Source organism: Candidozyma haemuli (genome assembly GCF_002926055.2).
Source record: "Candidozyma haemuli strain B11899 chromosome Unknown C_2014730914, whole genome shotgun sequence".
Classification (NCBI taxonomy): Eukaryota; Fungi; Ascomycota; class Pichiomycetes; order Serinales; family Metschnikowiaceae; genus Candidozyma; species Candidozyma haemuli.
The window spans coordinates 1362378-1389008 of NW_020289904.1; the positions used below are offsets into that span (position 1 = coordinate 1362378).

General features: G+C 44.7%; 10 protein-coding genes and 1 non-coding gene across 11 annotated transcripts; 7 read left to right on the top strand and 4 right to left on the bottom strand. All coding sequences in view use genetic code 12, as the record gives it.

Annotated features, from left to right (window-relative positions):
- Positions 1–84: 84 nt before the first annotated feature.
- CXQ85_002233 (uncharacterized protein) lies at positions 85–9795 on the bottom strand (the record flags this gene model as incomplete). Its single annotated transcript, XM_025485918.1, has 1 exon — positions 85–9795. One exon carries the CDS (start codon positions 9793–9795, stop codon positions 85–87), a length of 9711 nt encoding a protein of 3236 aa, XP_025341383.1.
- Positions 9796–10048: 253 nt separating this feature from the next.
- On the bottom strand, positions 10049–11593 carry CXQ85_002234 (uncharacterized protein; the record flags this gene model as incomplete). The annotated part of the gene is made up of 1 exon (XM_025485919.1): positions 10049–11593. One exon carries the CDS (start codon positions 11591–11593, stop codon positions 10049–10051), a length of 1545 nt encoding a protein of 514 aa, XP_025341384.1.
- Positions 11594–12598: 1005 nt separating this feature from the next.
- On the top strand, positions 12599–13441 carry CXQ85_002235 (uncharacterized protein; the record flags this gene model as incomplete). The annotated part of the gene is made up of 1 exon (XM_025485920.1): positions 12599–13441. One exon carries the CDS (start codon positions 12599–12601, stop codon positions 13439–13441), a length of 843 nt encoding a protein of 280 aa, XP_025341385.1.
- A 263-nt stretch (positions 13442–13704) lies between these two features.
- Positions 13705–16059, top strand: PMT6 (dolichyl-phosphate-mannose-protein mannosyltransferase; the record flags this gene model as incomplete). Its single annotated transcript, XM_025485921.1, has 1 exon — positions 13705–16059. One exon carries the CDS (start codon positions 13705–13707, stop codon positions 16057–16059), a length of 2355 nt encoding a protein of 784 aa, XP_025341386.1.
- A 135-nt stretch (positions 16060–16194) lies between these two features.
- On the top strand, positions 16195–16265 carry CXQ85_002237. Its single transcript has one exon. It is a non-coding gene; the product is annotated as a tRNA-Gly (tRNA).
- A 398-nt stretch (positions 16266–16663) lies between these two features.
- On the top strand, positions 16664–17668 carry HAP5 (Hap5p; the record flags this gene model as incomplete). The annotated part of the gene is made up of 1 exon (XM_025485922.1): positions 16664–17668. The coding sequence occupies one exon, from the start codon at positions 16664–16666 to the stop codon at positions 17666–17668; it is 1005 nt and encodes a 334-aa protein (XP_025341387.1).
- An 860-nt stretch (positions 17669–18528) lies between these two features.
- On the top strand, positions 18529–19158 carry TFS1 (Tfs1p; the record flags this gene model as incomplete). Its single annotated transcript, XM_025485923.1, has 1 exon — positions 18529–19158. The coding sequence occupies one exon, from the start codon at positions 18529–18531 to the stop codon at positions 19156–19158; it is 630 nt and encodes a 209-aa protein (XP_025341388.1).
- A 61-nt stretch (positions 19159–19219) lies between these two features.
- On the bottom strand, positions 19220–19651 carry CXQ85_002240 (U4/U6-U5 snRNP complex subunit; the record flags this gene model as incomplete). The annotated part of the gene is made up of 1 exon (XM_025485924.1): positions 19220–19651. One exon carries the CDS (start codon positions 19649–19651, stop codon positions 19220–19222), a length of 432 nt encoding a protein of 143 aa, XP_025341389.1.
- A 124-nt stretch (positions 19652–19775) lies between these two features.
- Positions 19776–21917, top strand: URA4 (dihydroorotase; the record flags this gene model as incomplete). Its single annotated transcript, XM_025485925.1, has 2 exons — positions 19776–20344; positions 20852–21917. 2 exons carry the CDS (start codon positions 19776–19778, stop codon positions 21915–21917), a joined length of 1635 nt encoding a protein of 544 aa, XP_025341390.1.
- Positions 21918–23816: 1899 nt separating this feature from the next.
- CXQ85_002242 (uncharacterized protein) lies at positions 23817–25466 on the top strand (the record flags this gene model as incomplete). The annotated part of the gene is made up of 1 exon (XM_025485926.1): positions 23817–25466. The coding sequence occupies one exon, from the start codon at positions 23817–23819 to the stop codon at positions 25464–25466; it is 1650 nt and encodes a 549-aa protein (XP_025341391.1).
- A 145-nt stretch (positions 25467–25611) lies between these two features.
- On the bottom strand, positions 25612–26598 carry CXQ85_002243 (phosphoglycerate mutase family protein; the record flags this gene model as incomplete). The annotated part of the gene is made up of 1 exon (XM_025485927.1): positions 25612–26598. The coding sequence occupies one exon, from the start codon at positions 26596–26598 to the stop codon at positions 25612–25614; it is 987 nt and encodes a 328-aa protein (XP_025341392.1).
- Positions 26599–26631: the final 33 nt, after the last annotated feature.

Below are 26631 nucleotides of genomic sequence, written 5' to 3' on the forward strand. Positions count from 1 at the left end.
TTTCGATCTAATGCCTTATGTATGTCAATTCTACAACTACAATTGTTTTCGTTATCACGTAAATTCTCTATTTATTTTATGTTTTTATCTCTTCAAACTCATGAATCTGCCAAATGAAGAGCTCCGCAGAATTGTTGACGATCTAGGCAACGCTTGTCTGTTAGATGCATCGAATGTCATCTCTCCAAGCCCATCATCTTCGTCCTCGCTTTGGTCGGCCTCCGGTGCTTCGTTTCTTTGCGTATGGCGGCCACCAAAATCCAATTCGTTGATATTCCTGTGCACCAAATAACGGAGCGAGTTATACCAAATGTTGTGTCTTCTCCTGTTCGAACAAGTAAACTTCACAGATTTCGTTTGCGAGTGAACAATAATACTCTTATGGTAAAGTCCAACAGGAATTGGATTATTATCTTCGACACTTTCCACGCCCAAGATTGCAATGGCTTTGCTCTTGGTTGCATTTGGATTCTTCAACACTGGATTCGACGTCGACCAGTAAAGTGTCAAGGAATATGGATGCACCCAGAAGTATCTCTCATGCCTAGTAGACGAAATTGAACTAAGCGGTCCAAGCTTCCTATAGTACTTGAACAAGTATTCTCCAATAAGAACTTGGGTAATAACGGGGATCATGGACTTGTCAGTAAGCGAGATGTTACTTGCCACGGACATACCAGTGATCGAATCAAGCATGCTGGCCTTCGAGTGGATCGTCAAATTGGAGCCCACGGATCTTGATTGAGGGAGGTTGCTCATACCACGCCTTGTTGAAGGTGATGATTGAATCACCTCTTCAATGTCTTCGTTAGGCAGAGCATGCAACAAGGATTCATGCTTGAAGCCCATCTTTTCAGCGTAAGACCTAAACTTCTCCTGCGGCATCGCTTCGACATTATTATCGAGAAGAACGTTGTACAGCGACGTAGGAAGAACAGTGAGTTGTTCATTGTCCAAATCTTTAGCAGACGACTCTGATACAACCGCAGATTGTGGTACGCATACCAAGCCAAACTTCTTAGCCGCCAGTCTTAGCTGGCTTGCGTCGGTCTCTACCATCAGCAACCGCTTCATCTTATGCAATTCGGCGGTAGATACAACAGAAAGACCCAAGTCTCCAGCTCTCTTGGATATCTCTTCCTCAGTCAAAACGTTCGATTGATTCGCCTCGAGACTAGCCACCCTATCCTTCAAGGCCTTGTAATCTTCCTGTGATAATAAAGTCATACCATGGTTATTCAGTTCTCTCAATAAATCGTCCTTCGACCATTCAGTATCCACTTGTTTAGACAACTCGTGGATTTTAGAATCTTTCTCTGCCACCGACTGTTTAAGTTTCAAAAGCTCGCCAGAGCCTAACATTGACAAGCCAAGAGCAGCACCAGCCTGGGCGAGGAAATTTCTATCCTTCAACTTGTTAGAATCTTCAATCATCCGATCATAGTCGCCTCTATCAATGACGACCTTATCCAAGTTTTGGGCACTGCGGTTGAGCTCTGAAGCATCCAAAGCGAACGAATCATTAGCATCCCTAAACTCGTCTTCTGTCTTACCGACAGAATATCCTTTACCCTCCAATATCTTTATCATCTCTTCGGTACCTGGAACCTCCTGCTCTTGGGCACTAGCAGCTCTCGAAGTGATACCGTCTAGTTCCTCAACCGACAAAACCTTATAGCCATCTTGCGTCAAAAGATCGACTGCCTCATTCTTCGAAGGAACGCGTTCAGCTGACGTCTTCAAAGAGTCAAATTCACTTTCCAGTAAGACAATCTTACCTTCCTGTCTAGCTTTCTCATCCAAACCGATCGCTGCCTTACCCTCTAGATCGCGTAAAACAGATGTCAGAATCGCCGAAAGACCTAAGGCTTCGCATTTCGAAATAAGAGTTTCCTTTTCTGGGTTTTCCAAGGCTTTTTCTAAATTGTTCAAACGCTCTTCGGTGATCAAAACAAGCTTTTCCTTGCCAGCCTTCTCCTCGAGAGTTTCTTCGTTCAGCTTTACCAACTCTTCGAACTCATCATTTGGAAGTATGGCGAGTCCTTTCTTTTGGGCGTTGGTCTTCAATTGATCGAAAGAAGGCTTCGTTGCTTGTAGAAGCAAGGCATTATACTCTTGAGATCCGAGAACCATTTTATCTGTTCCTTCAATTTGTTCCTCAATGGTACGATTGGCCTTACTCTGCAAGTCCTCAAAAGAGCTATTGGACAAGACATTGCTATCATATTCTTTGGCGATTTCACGGAGGTCGTCCACATTCAGAATAACCGGTCTCTTCTGTAATGAAATGAGTTCTTCGGCCCCTAAGACCGATAAGCCTGCTAATGCCGCTTTATCCAGCACTGAGAGCGAGGCTTCCTTTTTCAAGCTTTCAAATTCGGTTTCATTGATGCATTGAAGACCTAATGCATGAGCTTTTGTCGAAATGTATTCTTCAGATGGCTGCTCAATTTGCTTTACCATCTCTTCGTGCTGCTCCTTCGCCATCAATACCATTCCAGCATCCTGTGCGAGGCGTTCAATGTTAGGCGTCTCATTCAAGTTGTCAAATTCCTTCTGCGAAAGGACCGTCATACCATTAGACTCGACTGCAGCTCTTGCCTTATCAAAAGAAGGCTTTTCACTTCTCTCGCGTAATTGATTCAATTCACTAGGTTTAATTAGACTCAAGCCTTTTCTTGAAGCACGATCTTCTAATGGCTCCTCGGCATCATTCTTGAGCTTAGTAAACTCACTGGTCAGTACAGCAACCATGGCAAGTGCTGCAGCCTTGTCGGCAATTGGAGTTTCGTGCAGTGACTTCAACGTTTCGTATTCGGACTTCTCTAGTAACACAAGCTCATTAGCTGAGGCGCAGTGGTTTAAGTGATCAAGAGATGGTCTGTCGTACTTCTCCTGAAGCTCTTTATGCGTCGTGGAAAGACTGGTGTAGTCCTCCTTATACTTCAGCAATTCATCAAAGTCCTGTTGAGAGAGAAGTGTGAAATTATCTTCTTTTGCTCTCTCGGCTAAAGGCTGGTTTGCCCTAGAATTGACAGCCTCAAATTTCTCTTTTGTCATTGTCACCATACCCAAAGAAAGAGCAGCCCTTCCTAAAAAGTCGGATGAAGGTGATTGCACTTGCTCCTTCATTGCTTGGTATTCTTCTCTTTCTACCAACATCATCCCTGCTTCAGATGCACGCTCGGCCAACTCCTTGGAAAGTTCTTTATACTCGGATGCTGGAATAACATGATGGTCTAACTGGGAGGCAGTCTCAGTGATTCTCTCGAGCGACGGATTTTTGCTAGTCTCAACTAATTCTCTGTACTCTGCTTGTGGGACTCCCACGAGACCAGCTTCTTCAATCATTGCATCGAGCGAACGATTAAGCGAATCATACTCGGCACTAGGCACAACCACATGTCCCTCAAGACTCAGCAAGGACTTGACATGTTCTAATGATGGGTTGATCAAGGAAGCGTGTTCCTTTTCTGTCAAGCTGACCAATCCAGCTTTCTGAAGCTTAGCATCCAACAGTTCTGAAAGCTCCTTAAATGACTCCTCTGGCACAACACGATGATTAAGAGAGCTGGCTTTGCTCTCAATGTAGTCAAGATTAGGCGAATTAAGCTGATCGAGTAAAAGATCATGCTCATCTGAAGCAAGAAGGACCATTCCTCTAGCTGTTGCATGACTTCTCAATGCCTCTGTTCTCGGATTCTTATTGTCTTCAAGAAGTTTCTTATGCTGGGCCTCTTCCATGAGACTGAAGCCTCTTGTCTTAGCCAAAGTCTCTAAATCGCTTGCTTTGTACTCCTTGAGTCCCTCGTATTCATCCTTCATGACTAAAACTTGGCCGCTAATGGCAGCAAATGCTGAAAGTTCCTCCGGCAGTGGGTTCTTGAGTTTCTCCTTCATAGATAACAAGTCATCCTCGGGTACGAGTACATGTTGATAAACACGAGCTTTTTCAGACAAATGCTCAAGTGACGGGTTGGAGATCTCTTTCTTCAAACTTTCGAGTTTATCAACTTCAATGAGCAGGCGGCCCTGTTCATGGCATTTCAGTTCAAGGAATTCAAGCGACGGGGTTTCTAGAGCGTTTATCAACCTCTTATACTCGTCCACAGATAATAACTTGAAAGATTTTTGTTCGGCCTTTTGGAAAAGATATTCGGTTCCTGGGTCTTCCAATTTCGAACGCAACCCTTCAAATTCTTCAGTTGACACCATCGACATACCCAAGCCATTCAACTTTTCGGTAAGGTACTGGTTAGATGGCTTGTCTAACAGCTTTTGCATATGATCAAAGTGTTCCCTTGGCACAACATGGTGTCCGTGAGTATCAGCATTTGTCTTGAGAAAGTCAAGTGACGGAGAGTTGAATGTTTCCTTGAGGTGGTAATACTCTTTATCGTCCACGAGCTTGAAGCCGTAATTCTCCGCATGCTTCTCCAAAAATTCAACAGAAGGTTCCTCCTCAACAGCCTTCAAACGACTAAGCTCATCCCTGTCGAAGAGTGTCATGTTATGATGATTAGACTTCTCCTCCAAGAAAGTTATGGATGGTTTCTCAGAAATAGAAAGAAGTTTTTCATGTTCCTCGTGCGTCACTAGCTTCATACTGCGGAGCTTCTCCTTATCTTCAAGATGCTTTTCAAACTCCAGGGTAGGAACGGCAACCAAGCCATGTCTTGAAATCTTATCCTTGAGGACCTCAACGTCAGGGGATTCGACTTGCTGTACAAGGGAAGTGAGAGACTCCTTCGATATAAGCTCCATTTGCAAGCGGTCTGCCTGTTTCTTAACATGCTCTTCATCGGGCTTACTTGCCAACTCAAGTAAACGCTTATAATCCGGCTTCTTTATAACCGCATATTCAAGGTTCGCTGCACATCCTTTAATATGGTCAAGATCAGGGTTAAGCGCTTTACTTTCGAGGTTGTCATAGACACTGCTTGGAACCACGCGATGATCAAGTTTACCGGCCATTTCCGAAAGGTGCTGAACTGATGGTTCATCTGCTAACTCTTTCATTCTTTCAAACTCAGCAAAGGTTACTAGCTTGGAACCATGCTGCTTCGCTAAAGCTTCGAGTTGTGCCACACTGGGGGAAGTAAATTCATCGTGCTCTTTCCTCGAAAGAATGACATGGTCTTGGAGGGAGGCATGCTTCTTGATATGCTCCAAATCAGGGGTTTCAGCCAAGCCCTGAAGGCGGTCAAAGTCGGACCGACTAATATATTTTCCATCAAGTCTGTCCGCGTTGGCTTTAATTTCGTCCAAGGAAGGCTCATCAGCACGTCTCCTAAGGTCCTTGAGTTCGCGTTCAGGAACCAATATCCTCTCATGCTTGGCGGCCATTAAGCTCAAGTGCTTCACATCCGGCGAATTGGCAAGGGACTTCAACGTAGAAAGTTCGTCAGATTTTACAACTTCATAACCATTCTTCTTTGCAGCAGATCTAACCCATGCGACGTCGGGGCTCTCAGACGTCTTCTTCAAGGACTTGTATTCTGCCACTGGTATAGCAGCCAAGCTGAGTATCAGGGCCTTAGATATCAAGCTATCTGATGTTGGATTTTCCGCTTCGTCAACAAGCTTGTCATAGTCAGCCTTCGACACAACGACGCGATTCTGTCTATCTGCGTGCGTTGAAAGATGTTCGAGCGATGGCTCATGCGCAAGAATCTTCAAATCTTTCATTTCCTGCTTTGAAACAAGAAGCATGTCTCGCTGGGCTGCCTTCAGTTCGAGATGGCTTAATGGTGGATTGTTGAACTCCTGTTGCTCGACCACCTCATAACCGGCATCATTGCACTTCTCCCTTAAGTACGAAATAGTTGGATTATTCAATTGCTCTTTCGAGGCCTCCAAATCAGCCGTCGCCACCAATGAAAAGCCTTGCTGAGATACTAACGACTCAAGTTCATCGAGACTGGGCTGCGACGTCTTCCTCAAGAGCTCTTTATGCTCTCTCTCGCTAACAAGTAAAAGGCCAAGATTCTGTGCATGAGATGAAAGGAAATCATGACCTGGTTCTGCTGAAGTCTTCTTCAAAGTTGCATACTCCTTTCTTGGTATCAACTCTAATTCCAAAATGGCGGCCTGTTTGTTCATAATTTCAAGCGATGGCTTCTTTGCAGACATATCAAGGAATTCGTAGTCCTCGACAGGCAACATCTTCTGTTTCAATCGGGTGCTATGTTCTTTAAGGTATGCCAAATCAGGTTCCTCAAGCTTGCGTTTCAAGTCCGCTAATTCATTCTTTGGTACAATTTCAAACGACTGTTCAGCTGCATGTCTGCGAATGAGATCGATTGATGGCTCTGTGGCGTCACGAGTCAATCTATCCATTTCAGACAGTTTAAGAACGACATGGTCTAGCGCACTAGCTCTTTCCGATATTTTATCGATTGAAGGATTCTGTGAAGATTCGAGCAATGCTTCGTGGTCTGCGGCCGAAATAAGGACATGTTTTGACTTCTTCAGGTGTGACTTGAGATATTCCAATGAGGGTGTTTCAATAGACCTTCTCAATTCCTTGGCCTCGGTGATAGGAAGCAACTCATGATCCAAGTTTGTAGCATGGCCCCTCAATTCATCAACATTTGGTTCTAAAGAACGCCTCTGCAAATCCTTAAGTTCATTTGCAGCAAGCACGGAGTAACCAAGTTGTTTCGCGTGCTGTTCTATAAGCAGTAAGTCGGGGTTCTCAGAATCTTGCTTCAACTTTTCAAAATCAGCCAACTTTATTACCAGCATCTCATGGTCACCAGCTTCCCTCTCGATTACATCCATTGGAGGATGCTCCGCCAGAGATTTTAAGCCCTTCAATTCTTCTTGAGGCAAGATCGCATAGCCGTGACCTTCGGCGTGTTCTCCGAACTTTTCAATAGAAGGATGTTCTGCAGCGTCCTTAAGTTCTTCAAATGCGTTATTCGTGAGAACGGTCGCATCCAAATACCTTGCCCTGGAGATTAACTCATCCATAGAAGGGTTATCAACCTGCCGTCTTAAGGAGGCAAGCATCTCGGAGTCAATGGTTGACAAGCCACGTCCTAGTAACAAAGTCTGGATACGATCGGTTGGAGGGTCCTCGGCCAACAGTTTGAGATCTTCGTAGTCAGTGGACTTGATTAATGTATGGCCACTACTTTCCGCCTTAGAGGTTAGGAAGGAATGGCTAGGCGACTCTTCAAGGCTCAATAGTTTCTCTAGCTCGCTAGACTTTACTAACAGATGACCCCTTTCGCCTGCTTTTCTCTTGATGAAGTCCATTGAAGGCTCGTGGAAGGTCTTGTAAAGTTCAGCGTATTCATCCCTGTCTAAGGTAACAAGATCATGCTTCTCCGCATGGTTCTGAAGTTGAGCTAAAGAAGGCTCGTGAGCCTTTTGAAGAAGTGCTTTGAACTTCTCGTTTTCGACCACCTTGTGACCTGTAGCTTTTTCCTTGATGAAATCAATGGAAGGTGATTCGAGTTTGTTCTTCATTTCTGCCAACTCATCCTTTAGAAGAACGCTGAAACCAAGACCAGCGGCGACTTCTTCAAGGTGAGACAATGGTGGTGCAGTAGAGAGTTCTTTGAGCCTTTCGACTTCAGACTTGGAAAGAACGGCGTGGTCGTGACGTCTTGCGTGAGCATTCAACTCTTCGAGGCTAGGATCGTTTGCCAACCGGTGAAGACTATCGTATTCCTCCTTAGGTAAGGTTCTGTGATCAAACAGTTCAGCCTTCGTTAACCAATTCTGCAACAGAGGGTTCTGGAGAGCCATAAAAGCATCATTGTCCAATACATGGAGATTTCTTCTAGATCCATGTTCAATGATTTGTTTCTCGGAAGGCTCCTCCGCACGAGAAACGAGATCATCATAGAATGCCGATGATGTGAGAATTAAGCCGAGATCATTAGCCTTTTCGGTGAGGTATTCTTTGTCTGGTCTCTGGAAATCTGCTTCGATCTTCTTAAGTTGCTTGAACTCGTCGTTGGTGAGTGGATGTAACTGGTTAGCTTTACATTTAGAACGCAAGTAGGCCTCCGAAGGATTGACAATAATTTCTTCGTTCTTCTTAAGAATCTCAAGATACTCCGTCTCGACCGTCAGGAAACCTTGCTTTTCGATCTCAGCCGTGAGATAGTCAATTTCTGGCTTCTGGTAACGGGCGGCATTCTCGGAAACATTCAGATACTCCTCTGTCGGAATGGTCACAAATCCTCTTTGTTGGAGCTTGGATTTCATTTCGTTTTCGTCGAGAAGATCGTCATATTCCAGCTTGCTTAAACACACTAACCCTCTCAATTCGGTAACGCCCTTGAGCCTATCCTCAGATATATCATTGACATCGTTGTACTGCAACTTCGAATAGTCATCCTGAGATAACAAAACCAAATGGTGCTCTTTCGCGTATTCTTGAACTTGAAGGTCCGTCACTTCAGCTGCGGTAGATAACTCCAGGCGAAGTCCTCGCTTAACGTGGGCAACTGTCTCTGTGTCGGAGTCGGATGACTCAGAATCGTCAAGAGGCGGAACTGGCTCGGCCGTCTGTTTCTTTGGGCTTTCATCATCCCACTTAGATGGTTGGCGTACTGGTTTCGAAGGAGTTGTAGATCCCGACTCGTCAATAAAATCTTCCCATTTCTCGTCCTGAGGCCAACCTTCATCTTCGTTGTCATCTAATACCACAAACTTCGAATTACGCTTAGCAGGGGAGTAGTAGGTGGAGGATCTGTTGGAAGGTGGAGGGAAAAAGTCTTTCTGTTTGGTCTTCTTGCCGCTGCGTGGAGTATCCCTCGTCAGATGGCTTTGGTTCTCGAATCTTGTCTTGAGAAGAGCACTTCTTAACTTAGCCACCATCCGATGAGAATGATCAAGGTTTGCCTTTAGCGTCTCTAACCGTAGTTCAGTATTGGAAGAGTCTATGTTCACTTCTCTAGGAAGAGATTCTGATGCAGTAAGAATACTGTCCAAGTCAATTGGCTCTTGTTCATCCAGCGCAGTCACGTCATGGAAAGATGCAGTTGGCTTATCGGGCTCGGAGCCAGCTTCAGTGGATGCCGTGGCAGATCTTTCAGATAACTTTGCGTGAAGCGAGTCATTTTCGTCATTAAGGGAGTCGATCCGGATGTTGAGTTCGTTGATCTCCTTTTCATAGGAATCCTTGGACTTGTGGAAATCAGTATCGAGGGTATTATGCTGGAGTCGAAGCTCGTCGTTCTCCTTCTGGATAGATGCAATTCGTAAAGTAGATTCGTTAGTGGATTTGACAAGCTTGTCATTAGTGATGCGTAGTTGATCAACCTCCTCGTTCAATGCAGTGTTCTTTGCCTCAAGCTCCCAATTCTTGTCCTTCAACTGTTCCTCGTTGCTAGCTGCAAACGAACGAGAATTCGTCAAAGAAACAACTTGATTCTTGTACTTGTCGAGCTCCTCGGCAGCAGACTTCAACTTTGTCTTATACTTATTGTTCTCAGCAGTTAATCGACGACATTCCGTAAGCAAGTTTTCACTCAACCCCACAACAAAGTTCATGTCATGACCCTTCGATTCCGGGCCCAAAGCTGGCGGTGGTTGTGGAACAAGAGTGTTCTGCCTTGTAGAATTGCTCAATCTTCCCAACAGAGAGTTGGAAGGCTTCTGTCTTAACTTGGGCACGGAAGAACTGCTTCCCAGCAGCCCTGGAGGTTGTCTAGCACGCTGGGTCGCATCGGGCAGTTGGAGTGGAGTAGATGATTTGTCCTTGGAACTTCCAAATAATTTCTTCTGGATATCCGAAAGCTGTCCACGGATATCCTCTTTATGAGGATGAGACATGTTTGGAAAGTAAAAAACTAGCTTGGAGTGGTTAGCAAGTGAATGTTGCAAAAAATCGATCCACTATTTTCTCAGGTAAACATACTGTATTCAAACGAAAATAGATGTCGCACGCACTAGTGTTTTTTGTTACTACTGTCGCGGCCTTTTGCGATCAGGTCTTAAGTGTGGGTCAATTATTTATAAATATTATATGCAAATTAAGTCTCTAAAAACGATTCTTGAGGAATCGATGAAAAAATTGTTTACTGTTTCAGTTCTGTCTTTCGTTAGGAATGTTGCTTATGGGTTCGTTTTGCTTATCCTCCTCTCTCACCTCGGCCTTGATCTTCTCTCTCTCAGCTCTGGCTTTTGCACCCATTGTCTTTCCGAAAACCTTGAAAGTCAAGACCAACAAAACGGTAGCAATAGCATCCCATGCAACCAAAATACCATAGTTTCTACCCATGGCACCCTTGTAGGTGTCGAAGAAAATAACCTTTGTGATTTCGTAGGAGGCATGGATAGGTAAACCATAACCGTATCTGTAGAATTTAGGCAAGATGGCCATTGGTGTGAATGTTGGAGAGATATTGATGATAACCCAGAACAACATCCAGAAACCAAGAAGTGGTGGATAGAACATGATACACCACATAGCCATCACTTCGTTCATAGCACCGACGGCCCACATTGTCAAGAAGTTTGTCATCCAGTATACAAGGAAACCGGAATGACCAAAAGTTTTGGTGAAATCAACCTGGAATGCCAATGTGACAAGGGAATAAATCAAACTGATGATAAAGAAACTCATGATAGATGACAAAGCTCTATAAAGCACAAGGTGGATAGGTTTAATTCCCAAACGTGCAACAGTCAGGTGGATGTCATTGAAAAAGTTGAATGCGAAAAAGGTAAGAATGATGACATAAATGAGACCCACCTGAGATGGAGCAAACAACACTGGGTCATTCCATGGACGACCGTCCTCCATCAGGAACTGGATTGGCGTAGATGCAACATACAAAGAGTTTGGATTCGAGAAGATATTTGAGGTATCCTCACCATCCATCAACGAGGTAACAACGTTACTGCTATTGGAGGCCATCTGTTGGGAGATTCTCAAAACGTTGGGTGTAACGTATGAGTTCATGGACATCATATCACGACCAGTTTCATAGTACACTCTAACGGTCTCTCTGCTGACATTATAACTAGTATCACCGTTAATAATGGCATTCTTGAAGTCATTCGAAGCACCAGAACGGACATAGATACCAGCCCAGTATTCTTCATGGTGAACTTGACGCATGACTTCTTCCCAGATGGTGTTGTCGTGACTGCTGGCAGTTTCATTGAACTCGGCGTTATCCTGAATCAACCAACCGCCGAGGTTTTCAGCCTGAGGCAGTTCCAAAATCTGTCTCAAGGTGTTACCAATAACAGGCTGAGTGCCACCCACAACATTTTCATCCTCGATGACCACCAACATTCGGAGACGGTGGTACCTCTCATTCCTCTCAAAACCTGTAGCCCAGTAGATGGAGAAGATACCGAGAATGAGGAACCCCATAATCGCATACACCATTAAGTACCTAATAGCAAGGCTTTTACGAGGCTCCTTGAGACGGTCGTTAAAGAAAGACAACTGTGTTTGCACTCTCTGTAGCATTGTGGGAGAACGCTCCAAGTCAGCATTCTCATCGGCCTCCCCACGGAACTCATTAACCTCCATATCACGAGAAGGAGCGGAGGAAATGGCCGAAAGCGACTCAGCAGACTCCTTGGGCTCGGATAGATAATGTTCAGGTTGGGACATAGTATGATTAGAAGAAGAACTAGTTGATGGACACAAACTGTGGTCTTATTTTTTTCCAAGAAGGCAGGTGCATCTATGATAAGCACTTTATACAAACAACCCGCTGCGTGACAGGTTAAAAAGCCAAGGCTTGCTGGGCTCTTGAAAAGTGTAAATAAAGTATCTGGGACTGGCAGAAGACAATCAAAACGAACCGAGATGGATCTGCCCTCTTTTATATATGAAGTATGTGGTTTTTTCGTATTACTTATTGTGCATTGTGCTTAACAATTGAACGGTTTTCGCTTCGGAAGAAACACTAGAAAAGTTTGCGCGGGCTTATTGCCGTTTCAGACCGAGCCAAACAGACCAGAGAAAAAAAAAGCTTTCAACCTCTATACTGTTTGCGTAAGTGCATCTGCCGCAGTTCATTATAACCTATTCGGGCTGCCGCACCTTTAATCGGGCCGGTGCCGTGTCCTTTTGTGTTTATGCCAGAAGCCGTACATGCTCAGTGTTGGGGGAAGAGGAACCCAAACCGGCGCGCCGGTACGAAGATAGGTTTTTGTCTTATTGTCAAAGCCTAGATACTCCACCTACTTGGAGTGTGACTGGCTTAGAAATGAACCATTAATAATACCACAATATTGCTACTTGTGGAACACTAAGGTTTTGCCACTCGGATGTTTCGGACGCCAACGTTAGTGTCCTTGGTGGGTCCTCTGTGTTACATCTGTATGGTAAATGGCTGCAACATGAAATTGTCAGCGAAATGGGTAGAACCGCAGGGCCCGAATTCTCCGTGTACACTTCGGAGAAGATACGACCGTTTGTTAGCTTGCTGGGATTGTGATCCCTGGCTTCAAATGGACCCTTACTTGGATTTTTCTGCCGGTAGATCCGCTCCACTCGCTTCTTCGCTGTGCTTCCATCACCATCAGTGTATGGCACTGGTGGGTGCGAAACCTGACTCACCTATGCCCCACAACTTCACCATACGGAACCACTTGTACCAGCTCAATTAACATGCCTCCTTTTAAGCAAGTCGACGTTTTCACTACTAAGAGATACAAAGGTAATCCTGTTGCTGTCTTTTTTGAGGCAGACGACTTGTCCAGTGAACAGATGGCTCAGATGTCAAGCTGGACCAACTTATCTGAGGCTACTTTTGTTCTCAAGCCTACAAATAAGGATGCCGATTATAAGCTTCGTATTTTTGCCCTCGAGCATGAATTGCCTTTTGCTGGTCATCCTACCATTGGCACTTGCCATGCACTTCTTGAAGCCGGTTTAATTGAACCTAAAGATGGCAAAATCTACCAAGAGTGTGCTGCTGGTTTGGTTGAACTTACCGTTGAAGATGGCCGCATCAAGTTCCAGCTCCCATACGCTAAGCAATTGCGTACCCCTGGCGATATCACCGCTGTTACCAAGCATCTTTTCCAAGACGAGATCAAGAGCACTTCTCCAGAAGCAATCCTCTTCGATGTGGGTCCACACTGGCTCACTCTTAGGCTTGACAGTGCGGAGACTGTTCTTCTGCTTAAGCCAAACCAGGCTGGTTTAAAGCAACTTTCAGAGGCATGGGGGATTACTGGAGTGCAAGCATTGGGTCCACACAAGGCTGAGAATACCTACGAATTGAGAACCTTCTGCCCTGCTGTTGGCTGCGACGAGGACCCTGTGTGTGGTTCTGGATCGGGTGCTGCTGGTGCATTTTTGGCTGCTAGCGGCGAGCTCAAGGGTACTATTAACATCATTCAAGGTACAAACCTCAAACGTGAAGGCAAAGTCACAGTTACGAACGAGGATAAGGTGACTGTGGGTGGCCCTGCTATCACCACCCTTGAGGGAACATGGAAGCCATAGGCCAGTTCCCGTGCATGATGTATAGAGAATCTATAATCGCATGAAGCACTCTTTTATTTTTTCTTGTTGGTTCTTGTTGATCTGTTTCTTCCTCTTTTGACCTTCCCAGACTCTCCCTCGATTTTATATTCTCTACTTCTATTTATACTGGTATTACTGTTTATGGTTTTTCGCAGCCGGTCCCACCGTGTCTTATGTGTCCAGTTGCGCGCTTGGGATGATAATCACCAAACATACTAACCTTCCATACCCTTATAACCCCCATGTCTTCCAGTCCAAGGGACACGTTTGCCTCGGGGACCGACTACCATGATGTCGGCTCTCTAAGGCAGCGGACACAGATTCCGACTTCAAGCACGATAGCTAGTAGTGAGGATCTCGATTCAATCATCAAACAGACATCTTCACTTTCAATTGACGGATCAAATGAAAAGAACAAGTGGACGTTACTGTCAACCTTTGTCTACATAATCAATCCATTGCTTCTTACAGCGGTTTCGGCATACTTGAGACTTTACGGTATAGGGGACGTGAAAAAGGTTATTTGGGACGAAGCCCATTTTGGAAAATTCGGCTCCCATTACTTGAAGAACGAATTCTACTTCGATGTGCATCCACCTTTGGGTAAACTCCTTGTTGGTCTTTCTGGATGGTTAGCGGGCTATGATGGCTCGTTTGAGTTTAAGAGCGGCAACAAGTTCCCTGAGGAGTTCAATATAATCGCTATGAGATACTTCAACTGCGTGTTTGGAATCCTCTGTACTCCTTTTGCATACTTCACGGCATTGAGCTTGGGCTTCTCCCATTATACGGTTTGGTACATTTCTTTGCTGGTGGTCTTCGAGATGTTGTCCCTCACGTTATCGAAATTCATCCTCTTGGACTCGATGCTTCTATTCTTCACTGTGACTACTTTCTTTGGCCTCTCCAAGACTCACCAGCTCAATCATGAGAATAAGCTTTCAACATTGCCAGGAGGTCTTTGGTTGGCATTTACTGGTGTCTCTATTGGATGCGTTTGTTCGGTCAAGTGGGTTGGGCTTTTCGTCACAACGTTAGTTGGATTTTACACCATCTACGACTTGCTTGTTCGTCTCTATGAAGTCCTAGAACCCCAATTTAGAGCTCAAAAAAGAACCTCTTGGCTAAGCTACTTGAAACATTGGTGTGTGAGGATTGCTACCCTTATTATCATTCCAGCTCTCATCTACATCATAGCTTTCAAGGTTCATTTCATGGTGTTGAGCAAATCCGGCCCGGGTGACGGCTCAATCTCTACGCTACTTCAGGCCCAGTTAGAAGGCAACACGTTAAAGAATGGACCTCGTTCTGTTGCATATGGTTCTTTGGTCACTCTTCGTTCCCAAGGCCTTCTGCCTAATTTGCTTCATTCCCACCCCCATCTATACCCAGAGGGCTCTCGCCAGCAGCAAATTACAACCTACGGCTTTAAGGATACGAACAACGAGTTCTTGATTGAATTTGATTTGGAGAACGCGAAGAAGGGAAGGTTTGCAACTATAGATCATGACGAGGACAATCCTGATGTCATCCTTGACTACAAGACACTCGTCAAAGATGGTGACACGATAAGATTATTGCACAAGGACCGTGGTTGCTTCTTACATTCTCATTCCATAGCTGCTCCTGTTCTGAAAGGCCATTACGAAACTTCCTGCTATGGAAATATCGACGTCAATGATTCGAAGGATGATTGGGTAATTGAAATTCAAAGTCAAGATATCTCCCCTGCACCTGAATTCCAAAATGAAGACTTACTGGAGGTTCATCCAATTTCTACCAACTTTAGGCTTCGTCACAAAGTGCTTGGATGTTACTTGGCCACAACAGGATATTCGTATCCAGCATGGGGTTTCCAGCAAGGTGAAGTGACATGTAAGAATGTTTATTTGAAGAACGACAAGAGTGCCTGGTGGAACTTTGAAGATCACGTCAACAATGAATTCGAAGCGCCCAAGACGAAGTATGTTGCGCCCAAACCGAAGTTTTGGAAAGAGTTCATCTTGTTGAATTATGGTATGATGGCGTCCAACAACGCCTTGATTCCTGATGGCGATCATTACGACCAATTGGCATCTAAATGGTGGGAATGGCCGATTTTAAGGACTGGATTAAGAATGAGTGGTTGGTGGACTGAGGATGCCAAGTACTTCCTCATGGGCAATCCTTTCGTCACATATTTCAGCACTTTATCTGTCGGTTTGAGTATCTTGCTTGCTCTAGGCACTCTTTATTTCTGGCAAAGACAATCGGTTGATTTGAGTGTGAATAGCGAAGAGTGGAACAAATTCATTGGCCAATTCATCTTCCCCATCACTGGCTATGTCTTGCATTATCTTCCATTCATTCTCATGGGAAGAGTCACTTACTTGCATCATTATGTGCCAGCTTTGTATTTCGCCATTTTCATTTCAGGCTACGTTCTTGAAACTGCAGTGGCCCGGAAGTTGCCTAAAAGTGTCACGATGGTTGTATACGGTCTCTTTTATGCTGGCGTCATAGGTACGTTCTGGAGATTCCGCTTTTTCTCTCTTGGAATGGTTGGTGCCAGTGCCAACTACCTACATCTCAAACTTCTCAGCTCCTGGCGCGTCTGAGAGGTATATAGATCAATAAAGAAGCATATTCGAAACTTAAAACGGATAATGCACTAGAATAGAGTAAACTAGCGCGAAAAATAGCACTTTCGCTAGTTTGACATAATCCTGCGTAAAACCAAAATAGTAATTCGGGCGCAAGTGGTTTAGTGGTAAAATCCAACGTTGCCATCGTTGGGCCCCCGGTTCGATTCCGGGCTTGCGCATATTTTTTTGTCAATTAAACAGCATTTCACATAAATAGGTAGAAGTTCTTCAACGGCACCTGGTTTTGTCTTTTTTACTGAAACGTTACCGTTTAATGGCATTAACCCATTTCGGCGCTAGAAAGCCGATTCTCGTTCCTGCAGAAAGACTTGTCCGTTCTTTCGCACGAAAGAAAAAAACACCATCCAAAGTGCAGTTCGGAAATGAAAAGTTACTGTCAACAGATTTACGTGCTTGTCGTCTAAGACTTTTTAAAAGCAGAATCTCATAATTATCGTGACTGAACAATTATTCCTAATTTAGAACATCCAAGACATCTTTCTTTAAACTATCACCCCTTTACTGTTGTTGATACCCCCACATAATACTTTTACTTGAAACCCTATAGCTCCCGATAATGGAGTATAACAACGCCTACTTGGACGATCAAGAAATATCGCACTTGAATCAGGAACAAGGTCATAATGAAGTTGACGGACAGCTGTTTGACGAGCTGTCGATTCCAACGCTGGAAAGAGCTCCACCTCAACTGACGCAACATCCTATAGTAGACGAAGAAGAGCTCTTAGCAGCACAGGCGGCAGCAGACGCAGCAGTTGCTCAGCAGCAGGCACAACCACAACCTGGTGGAGTATTTGGAAACGTTGGCCAGGGTTTGACTGGTAAAAATAGAGATTTGTTGATGCAATATTGGCAAGAGACGATTGACTCGATTGAGAATGACGACCACGACTTCAAGAACCATCAGCTACCCTTGGCTAGAATCAAGAAGGTTATGAAAACAGACGAAGAAGTGAAGATGATTAGTGCTGAGGCGCCTATCTTGTTTGCGAAAGGCTGTGATGTGTTTATCACTGAATTAACCATGCGTGCATGGATCCACGCTGAAGAGAACAAGAGAAGAACTCTTCAGAAATCTGACATCGCTGCCGCTTTGACGAAGAGTGATATGTTTGATTTCCTTATTGATGTTGTACCTAGAGAAGAAGAGAAGCCAAAGAAGAGTTTCCCCAGTCTGTCACGCACGGGAAGTTATGTCGCTACACCTTCGCAGCCACTGATCCACCATCTCCAACAGCCTCCGATGCATGTATCGCAGATTCGTGGTCCTGGTAACCCTCCAATGCCTCCTCAGGTGGCTGCCCCTCTTGGGCAAGGCCCACACCTGCCTGGTAGCCAAGGACTGCCTCTTCCTGGTGTTCAGCACATCCCGCTGAACACGCTGCCAGGCGGACAGCTTCCGCCTCGTCCTGCTGAAGGCAACAAGGGCGATGTTCCACAACCCGTTCCAGCTTTGGAAGACATTGGTGGACCTAGAGATGAAGGTGTGAAGCAGGAAGATAATGAAGAGAGCTCGAGTTACAATTTCGAAAACTACCAGCCTTATGAGAGTAATTACTAGAGAAAGGTTATTCCTGGTAGTTGTACCTTTTTTTTGATGATAAACGATTGTTCAGATGCCCCAGCGGCCGGATGTTAAAATGGCTGCAATAGCAGACCCTGTACGAATAGCCCAGTGTATTTTAATCAATGCAATAGTGCGAACACCCATGAAACTGTGGACAGAGTAGAAATGTACCAAGCAAAAATGCGGCCTACGTTAGCAACCAAATTGACAATGGCAATTGTAAGATGATATCGACGTTTCTAGTTTAAACTCTTCGTTTTCGTGATTCTTTAAGATTGTAGGAATCAAAAGAAGCTTTTATTTTCTGTTTAAGTGCAAAACTGGATTTTTTGTGCCACTGTTGTTGAATTGGTCTTTTGCGATTTCCCCACTGCCACACCAAAAAGAGACAAATTAAGGTGGATGCCCGAGAAAAGAAGAACCACGAAATATCTCATGAAAAATTCAAATGTGCACCTCCTTGGCCTTTTAAAAGCCCCAATGTGTCTCCCCATGGTAACCCCTTTCCCCCCCTTTTCCCCCATTCAGTAAATTGCTACATATACACAATCAAGGTTCAAGACTTGGGTCGAGGCAACCATGGCCCTTCCCTATTGCTCAATATTATTTGTATGCAAGGAGATCGGATCTTGTCGGGAGGCGCTCAATGAAAAAATGAAGGCAACATTGAGCGGCTCCATGGGGTTAAATGCACTCTAAGTTTATATAGGCTGCTCACGCTCCCTTTTTACGTCATGTGGTTATATGTTAACTCCTCTCCTTTTAGCAATTGAGTAATGTTCTCTATATATAGGGGTGCTCTAGCCAGACAAGCCAGGCCATCCTTTGTTATTCCTAGATTCCGTCTACCCAAAATGAATTTGATGACTATTTCCCAGTCCTTGGATGAAGCTTACAACAAGCATTCCATCATTCCCGATGTCGTCGACAAGTTCGACACGCAAGGTTTGTTAACCATTGAGTATTCCAAAGAACACCATGTCACTTTGGGCAACACATTGAAGGTTGCTGACACTCAGAAGATTCCATCTATCCAGTTCACCTTGAACTCTCCAAACCAGGAGAAGGAGTTGCAGGTTAACAGTGACGACAAGTTCACTTTGGTTTTGACCGACCCCGATGCACCAACTAGAGGCGATCAGAAGTGGTCTGAATACGCCCATTGGCTTGTCACCGACTTGCCATTGAACACTAACAATGCTGATTCTGAGGAGTCCTTGTCTACGGTTTTGGACATTAGCAAGGGCAACGAACTTTTGAGCTACGTTGGCCCTGCTCCTCCAGAGAAGACTGGAAAGCACAGGTATGTTTTCTTATTATACAAGCAAGACCCCAAGGCTAATTTGGTCACTCCTCCTGACAGACCAACTTGGGGAACTAATGTGCCTGGCTCTGGAGTCAGAGACTATTTCAAGAAGCACGGTGGCAGCTCTCAATTGTTGGCTGTTAACTTCTTCTTTGCTCAGAACGAAGTTCAGGAGTAATTTTTAAGTAGTCTTAAGATTGAAAAAGTTCTTCCGACCAAATATTATCAACCCTGTAGGTTTACCTCATTCTCGCCGAACTGTAGTCCTTAGGGCTGACAACAAGACCCTTACCCTTGATAGCTCCTCTATATATCGTCTCAATGATATCAATCATATCTTGCTTGTTGTCTATGAGGAAATTGAGCTTGTTGTTGTTGCCAGTGCCAAAGTCACACATCATGTGCTTGTTTCGGTAGAAGAACATAACCGTACAAGGATCGTAAAGCTCATACATCTCGTTAAAGTCAGGCACTTGCTCAATATCACACACATATATAGCAGCAAAGTTCTTGACCTTCTCGGCAATACCATAAAGCGTCTCATCCATGATCATACACAGGCGATCATAGTCTTTACCAAACCGTATGATGACGAGTCTTTCATCTTCAGAGAGAATAGCTTGGTCAACATGCCACCCTGTTCGTAGATGGGGAATAAAAATGGAACTCATGTTGTTTTGGTGGCTCTATGTTCAAGTAGGTACCCTGAGATGAGGAAGTGAGTGTATGGATGGCTTGTGTCGCACGGTCTACGTTTTTGCAACCATTCCTACTACATCACTGAAATCATAAATCATGGACATAGAAGAGTTAAGTGTTCCTAATATAAATTACGAGACCGATAAAGAGGTCACAAGTTCCGACGAGAGCTTCTGTGACGATAAAGAACCTTACTATTATACTCGCTTCAAGATTCGTGATCATATAAAAGCATTCTTTACAGCCAACGAGGCGGTGGGAAATGACAAAACCGACAAGTTAAATGACGACACTAATAACTCATGGCTTTCAAGAACACCCCAGGCCCTCATCAGCTGCCTGGCGACAAAGATGGTGATGAATAATTATCATGACTACCTCGTTATGAACCACCTAAGGTACGAAAGGCGCTTCAAGAGACGGTCACCCTACGACCTGTTCCCTAGTCAGTGGAATATGTGGATTCAACGTGGACCAGACGACGATCGGGAGAGGTTCGGAAGTGTTATCAATGATAGGGAAACGTTTGAAGCAGTGCTCGAGACAGTAAGATCAAAGCAGGTCTCATACAAGAAGCTCCACATTTTGAGAGCTGAAATGACCCCAGACACAAGAACAAACTTTCTGGATCTGTCGATTTTTATGAGAGTTAAGCCCTCTAAGGAGTTCGCTTGCTATGGGAGGTTAGCCAGTTTGATTCTTCTGAATGGGTTTTCGCAGCCATTTGAGGCAAACGGTATGTGACGTTAACAACAGAAAGAAAACACCCACTAACAAGCAGTACATATAGTAGGCATCGCCATGATAAAAACAACCGAGGAATACTCCCTTCTCATCGTTTGGCTTGCAAATGGTCATGAAGAGCTGGAAGGTGTGGTGCATGATACGTTGACCAGGTTGACTGGACGACTTGAAGAGTCGGATCTTGAGGTCCTCAGAACTTCGATATTCGTTCGACGTGCAAATTTAGCCATGATACCAATATTTTCAGAGTATACTGACCTTGAATGATAAAACGAAAATCCGGGGTAAGTCAGGCGGAAGATCACGTGTAGCTTATCGAAATCTTCGTACTTTTTTTTTTTTTTTTTTTTTTTTCAGATCTACCAATCATTTTCCCCACTATAGGTTTGCAACTCATACGCTCCTTAAAAACCATACTATTTATAAAGAATGACTGAGATTGAATTAGGAATTACCGCTGATATGCACGTTCACCTTCGTGACGGCAGAATGATGGACCTCATCACTCCAACTGTGAGAGATGGAGGTGTATCCATCGCATATGTGATGCCCAACTTGGTGCCTCCAGTTACCACGATAGATCGTGTGGTTGAATACAAGAACAGTCTTCAAAAGCTCTCTCCTAAGACGACCTTCTTGATGAGTTTCTACTTGTGCAAGGACTTAACCCCAGATCTCATTCATGAGGCTGCAAAGATTGGCGCTATTCACGGTGTGAAGTGTTACCCAGCTGGTGTTACCACCAACTCTTCTGCTGGTGTTGATCCTAACGACTTCTCCAGTTTTTATCCTATCTTCAAGGCCTTGGAAGAGAACAACTTGGTTCTCAATTTGCATGGAGAGAAGCCACCTTCCGATGATGAGGACATTCATGTGTTGAACGCAGAGCCTCAGTTCATGCCTGCTTTGCTCAAGTTGTCGAAGGATTTCCCCAACTTAAAGATCATCTTGGAGCACTGCACCACGAAGAGTGCCATTGACACCATTCGTCAAATCCACCAGGAGAACCCCAACTCTAGAGTGGCAGCTACCATTACTGCTCACCACCTTTCATTGACCATTGATGCCTGGGCGGGCAATCCAATCAATTTCTGTAAGCCAGTGGCTAAGTTGCCAGCTGACATGAGAGCTTTAGTTGAAGCCGCCACTTCAGGCGATAAATACTTTTTCTTTGGCTCAGACTCGGCCCCACACCCTATCGAGAGCAAAGCAAAGCATACCGGTGTCTGTGCCGGTGTTTACACCCAAAGTAACGCTATCGCTTACGTCGCTGAAGTCTTTGATGCCGCTGGAAAGCTCGACAACTTGCGTAAGTTTGTTTCCGAAAACGGAAGAGCCTTCTATGAAATTGAAGACAAGGACTTGGTCAATGCTGATAAGGCAGTCCTTGTTCGTCGCGATAACGCTGTGCCCCAGGTTATTGGAAATGATAAATTAGAAGTTGTGCCATTCAAGGCGGGAGAGACTTTGAAGTACGCCGTCGAATGGAGGTGAACAGATAAGGACTGATAGCAGAGAAAAAAGGGTGAATTTAAGATTCCTAACGTCAAACAATAAATAGTTCACGTAAATTGCATATAAAGAAAGAACAAAACCCTTCTCCCCGTAAGGCTTCGGTAAAATTTAAACAGATCTATTGCAAGTGGCATTTGTCTAGTAACCATACAAGAAGTAGGAAAACGTAACCGTAATTGTAAAGAGGAGCGATAATAGATGTGCCACCTGCAGAAAGTCCAAACACGCAGACGGCTGCGTAGGATTACCGAATGTGAATGCTTGACGTTGAACCACAAACGTGAAGGTCAATTAAGCCTGGCCGCTAAGAACTACACAAAACGTGAAAGGTTTATTTAAACCTTGTTAGCGCAAACGGCGATTGCTAGGGGGTTGGTTGCATTGACGTAAGTTCGCGTAGCCAAGAGTGCTGGAGCTTTCTCCGCGGATGTAACGTCAGAAAACAAGGGAAAGTAACCTACAGAAATCCAGAGAATATTCCACCTCCAGTGTGCGAAGCATCCGGTGACTCGAAACGCCGAAACACTCTTTCAAGAGAAGCCGCGACGACCCAATTTTACCCGAGATCCCGAGGAAAACTTCTGAGATACACAACCTGGCTGAGACATTTGAGTGGGCCAGGGTGCCAAAAATCTTGACAGCCAAGTTGGAGTATACCAAGAAAAGCCAACTGTCTCGGTTAAGCAGAATGCTGCGCTTGAGCCCTTTCATAGCAAACGCACCGAAGCGACCACGCAGATTGCGCTGGGTTAGCATCTTGTGACGGTTAAAAGTGAAAAATAAAATGCCAAAAAAAAAAAAAAAAAAGGGCCGAACCCATGTGGCGCATGCTCAAGTAGCCCTATGCCGAAAAGCTTGCCGTATGGCCGGCTGATCCAGGTACTGGTGAAGGCACACAAAATCCAAGAAGAGGAGAGGATAAGAATGTAGGTTAAGCTTTCGACTAATAGTATTAGAGCATTGAGGTGAGAAGGTGGTTACGCCCCGCCCAGGGTTCCCGAAAACGCCATCCGCTAAATGTGCTTTATTCAGTGCACAAAAAACGTCTTCTCCCCCTAATGACAATTGCAATGCCGCCTGCAACGCCTGCTTAGGGAAACTGTCAATTATATTACAGTGGACCCCACGTTTTCCCATAGTTAGCTCCATGTGGTGACCACTTCAAACTGGCGCCGTGCGACAGGGTATCCGCCCAAGGTGCTCACCCACTATGAGGGCTCACCCTAGCGGGCCCCATGTGGCCCACGTTGCTGGGAACTAAAGAAGAGAGCAAAGCGAAGAAGTAGTGGGAGAAAGCATACGAACAAAGACCATGCAAAATAAAAAAAATACCAAGGCATTTCCCCTGTCCCCTCACTTAGGAGCCGTTACATCCAATTAGAGATAAGAAAAAAAAAAAGCTTGGATCGATGGGGAAAAATGATCCTGGCTATCGCGGGAACCGGGTCTATTAGCTAATTATTGTCACGTTTCGTCCATCTGCGGGTGCGGCAACCGTGCAGCTCTGATAGTTATTCTTCAGCATACTTTTTTTTTTTTTTCTGGCTTCCCGTACGGCGCTTTGGTTACGTGCTCGCATCTACTGCTGTAGAAACTTAGGCACACGAATAAAATCCATCTGCCGGAGGCGTCTTTCACCGCATATAAAGACCTTGCCATTTCCCCATTAATTCAATTCTGATCTCTTGTTCACTCCATAGGACACTTCCCTTTATTTTGCAACCAGGCTTTCACCTGTCAAATTCTACGCACGCTTCTGCCAAGCAGTTTTCCCCTTTGTCCTACCAGACCCTTCCTGTCAAAAAAACAAAAAAAGAACTTGGCAACGGCCAGCTTGCTTTCTTGGCACAAAAATCGCTAATATAACAAGATCATATAATGTCTTCTAGAGACATTCCTCATTCATTCAGAGAAGCCTTCTGTGGCTGGTATGAAAGAATCCCAGACGAGTTGGCTTTGACCAAGGCTCAGCGTGAGAGAAACATTGCCTTGGCTGAACAAGACCAAGATGATGAAAGTCGAGAGGCTGTTAGAAAAGTTCAGTTCAAGAACTTGTGGCCTGCTTTCATCTCTGGTGCTGGTCTTTTTTCTGATGGTTATGTGAATAACTCTATTTCTGCCGTCACCACTTGTTTGTCTCTCATCTATGGTGAAGCTTACACTAACTCCAACGCTATTTCCAATGTTGCAGCCATTGCTTTCGCAGGTACTGTCGTGGGACAGTTATCTTTTGGTTACATCTCTGACCATCTTGCTAGAAAAGGTGGTATGTTGGCTGCTAACATTATCCTTGTCCTCTTTACCCTTCTTTGTGCTGTGGCTACTTGGGGTAAGACTCCTGAGGGTTTGTTTACTGCATTGACTGTTTTCCGTTTCTTCTTGGGTATTGGTATTGGTGCTGAGTATCCAACTTCTTCGGTGATTGCTTCAGAATTTGCTAACCAATTACCTGCTGGTCACAGAAACAGATACTTTGTTTGGTTCACAAACTCTTGTATTGACTTTGGTTACGTAGTTGCTGCCTTCGTGCCAATGGTTTTGTTGTGGATCTTCTCTGATAGCCACCTTGAACCTGTCTGGAGATTGACCTTGGGTCTTGGTGTGTTCCCTCCTTTCGCCCTTTACTTCATGAGAAGAAAGATGAAGAACTCTGAGTCTTACGAGAAGACTAACATGAAGACTGCTAAGCTGTTCCCATGGTGGCTTGTTATCAAGTTTTACTGGTTCAGATTGACTGTTGTGTCTATTGTTTGGTTTATCTACGACTTTTCGGCATATTCTTTTGGTCTTTACTCTTCATACATCTTGAAGATCATTATCCCAGATGGTGATTTGTACAAGACCTTCGGCTGGAACGTTGTCTTCAATCTTTTCTACCTTCCAGGTACTTTCCTTGGTGGTTTCGCCACTGACTACTTTGGCCCAAGACTCACTATGGCAGGTGGTCTTATTGCTCAAGCCATTGTTGGCTTTGGTATGACGGCAGGCTATCATACCTTGAAACACCAAATTGGTGGCTTCGTCGTCGTGTACGGTATCTTCTCTGCTCTTGGTGAGTTTGGTCCTGGTAACAATGTTGGCTGTTTGGCTTCCAAGACATCCTCTACCCCTGTGAGAGGTCAGTACTATGGTATTGCTGCCGCTCTTGGTAAGATTGGTGCTTTCGTTGGTACCTACGTTTTCCCAGTCATCTTGAAGAACAACGGTGGTGCTGACTCCGATGAGGGTGTCAGAACTGCCTTCTACATCTCTTCTGGATTGTGTATCTTTTCTGCTATCTTGACTTTGTTCTTCTGTCCATCTGTTGGTCAGGAGGCCATTAACGATGAAGACAGAAAGTTCGTCGAGTACTTGAAAGCCAACGGATACGACCTTGCTAACTTGGGTAATGGTACCATCAGCCAAGAGTACGAGGAATCTGGAGAGAGCTTCTCTGATCCTAAGGAGGACGTTAAGGTCGAGGTGGAGCCTCGCGTACGTCAAGCTACAGCTTCTGACTCGTCTTCTAATGACGAGAAAAGATTGTAGACCTATCGCTCCAAGCGTTTTTTATTTCAACTTTAGTTCGTCGGATCAGTGAGATCGTTATGTTTGGATACGGTTCTTAGGTTTGGTTCATTATAAACTACTTTAATTCACTGTAGCGGTGAAGCATGAGATGTATCTATAAACTTTACTCTCTTCTAGTTGCTTTAACAACCACAGGAATCATTCCTCCGGTAGAAATAGCAAACGGTCTATGTTGAAAAACGGTCAAAAGCTCACTGATGGTACCAGCATGAGAAGTAGTAGAAATAAACGAGTTCGCCAAAGCTTTCTCTTTGTCAACCGAGCCAGATTTTGCATCCCAATCCTGTTCAAAAAGCTCCTGGCAGAAATCATTAGTCCTGAGGCAATGATGGAAGTGTGTCTCTTGAACTTCCTCATGAAGCTCGTCTTCTTCAGTAAAACCATCCTCAAATTCAATGCCATATTCCCCAAATCTTTCTTCAATCACTTGCTTCGAGCTCCTCTTGTTGCAAGTGTGGTTACCGTAGCGCTCTCTCAAGTTTTCCACAATGAGTGCACGCTGGTCCTTGTTTCGAAGTCCTTCCCAAGTGTATATCAATGTCCACATAGATCTTCGCATTGGAGAGACAAAGAACTTATCAGGCAATGGGGCACCGTGCTCTTCAATCTCCTTCTGCCACACATCGTGGTTCTGCTTAGCCTGGTTAATGCCCTTCTCAGAGAGCATGGCATCAGGGCCGTACTCATACTCCCCATCGCTATTGAGGTGGCTCCATTTCTCCTCCCACGCTAAGGCCCCGTGCTTATCAACGACCACATTGTGGAAGCCTTCACCATGCCTGGCAGAGACCACCAATTTGAACACCTCGTTAGGCTTAGCATTCCTGTTCAACTCTTTCAAGTCAGCTATGAGCTGGTCCCAGCTTTTGAGTCTTCCGATATTGTTGAAAGCGTAATTGAATTCCACGTCATCAGTTTTCTCATCGGATTGAGCGAAGAAGCCTTGAACAGTCTCGAAAGACCACTTGTACCGATTTTTCAACTTCTCGTCTTTGAGAGATCTGGATATTTCTTCCTTGAACTCATCTCTCACTTCCAAATGGTCATGAGCATCTCTGCGGTCGTTGGGCGAAGGGTATAAAAGGGACATGGTTAGCGAATGAAGGTCATTTGGAGGGAATGA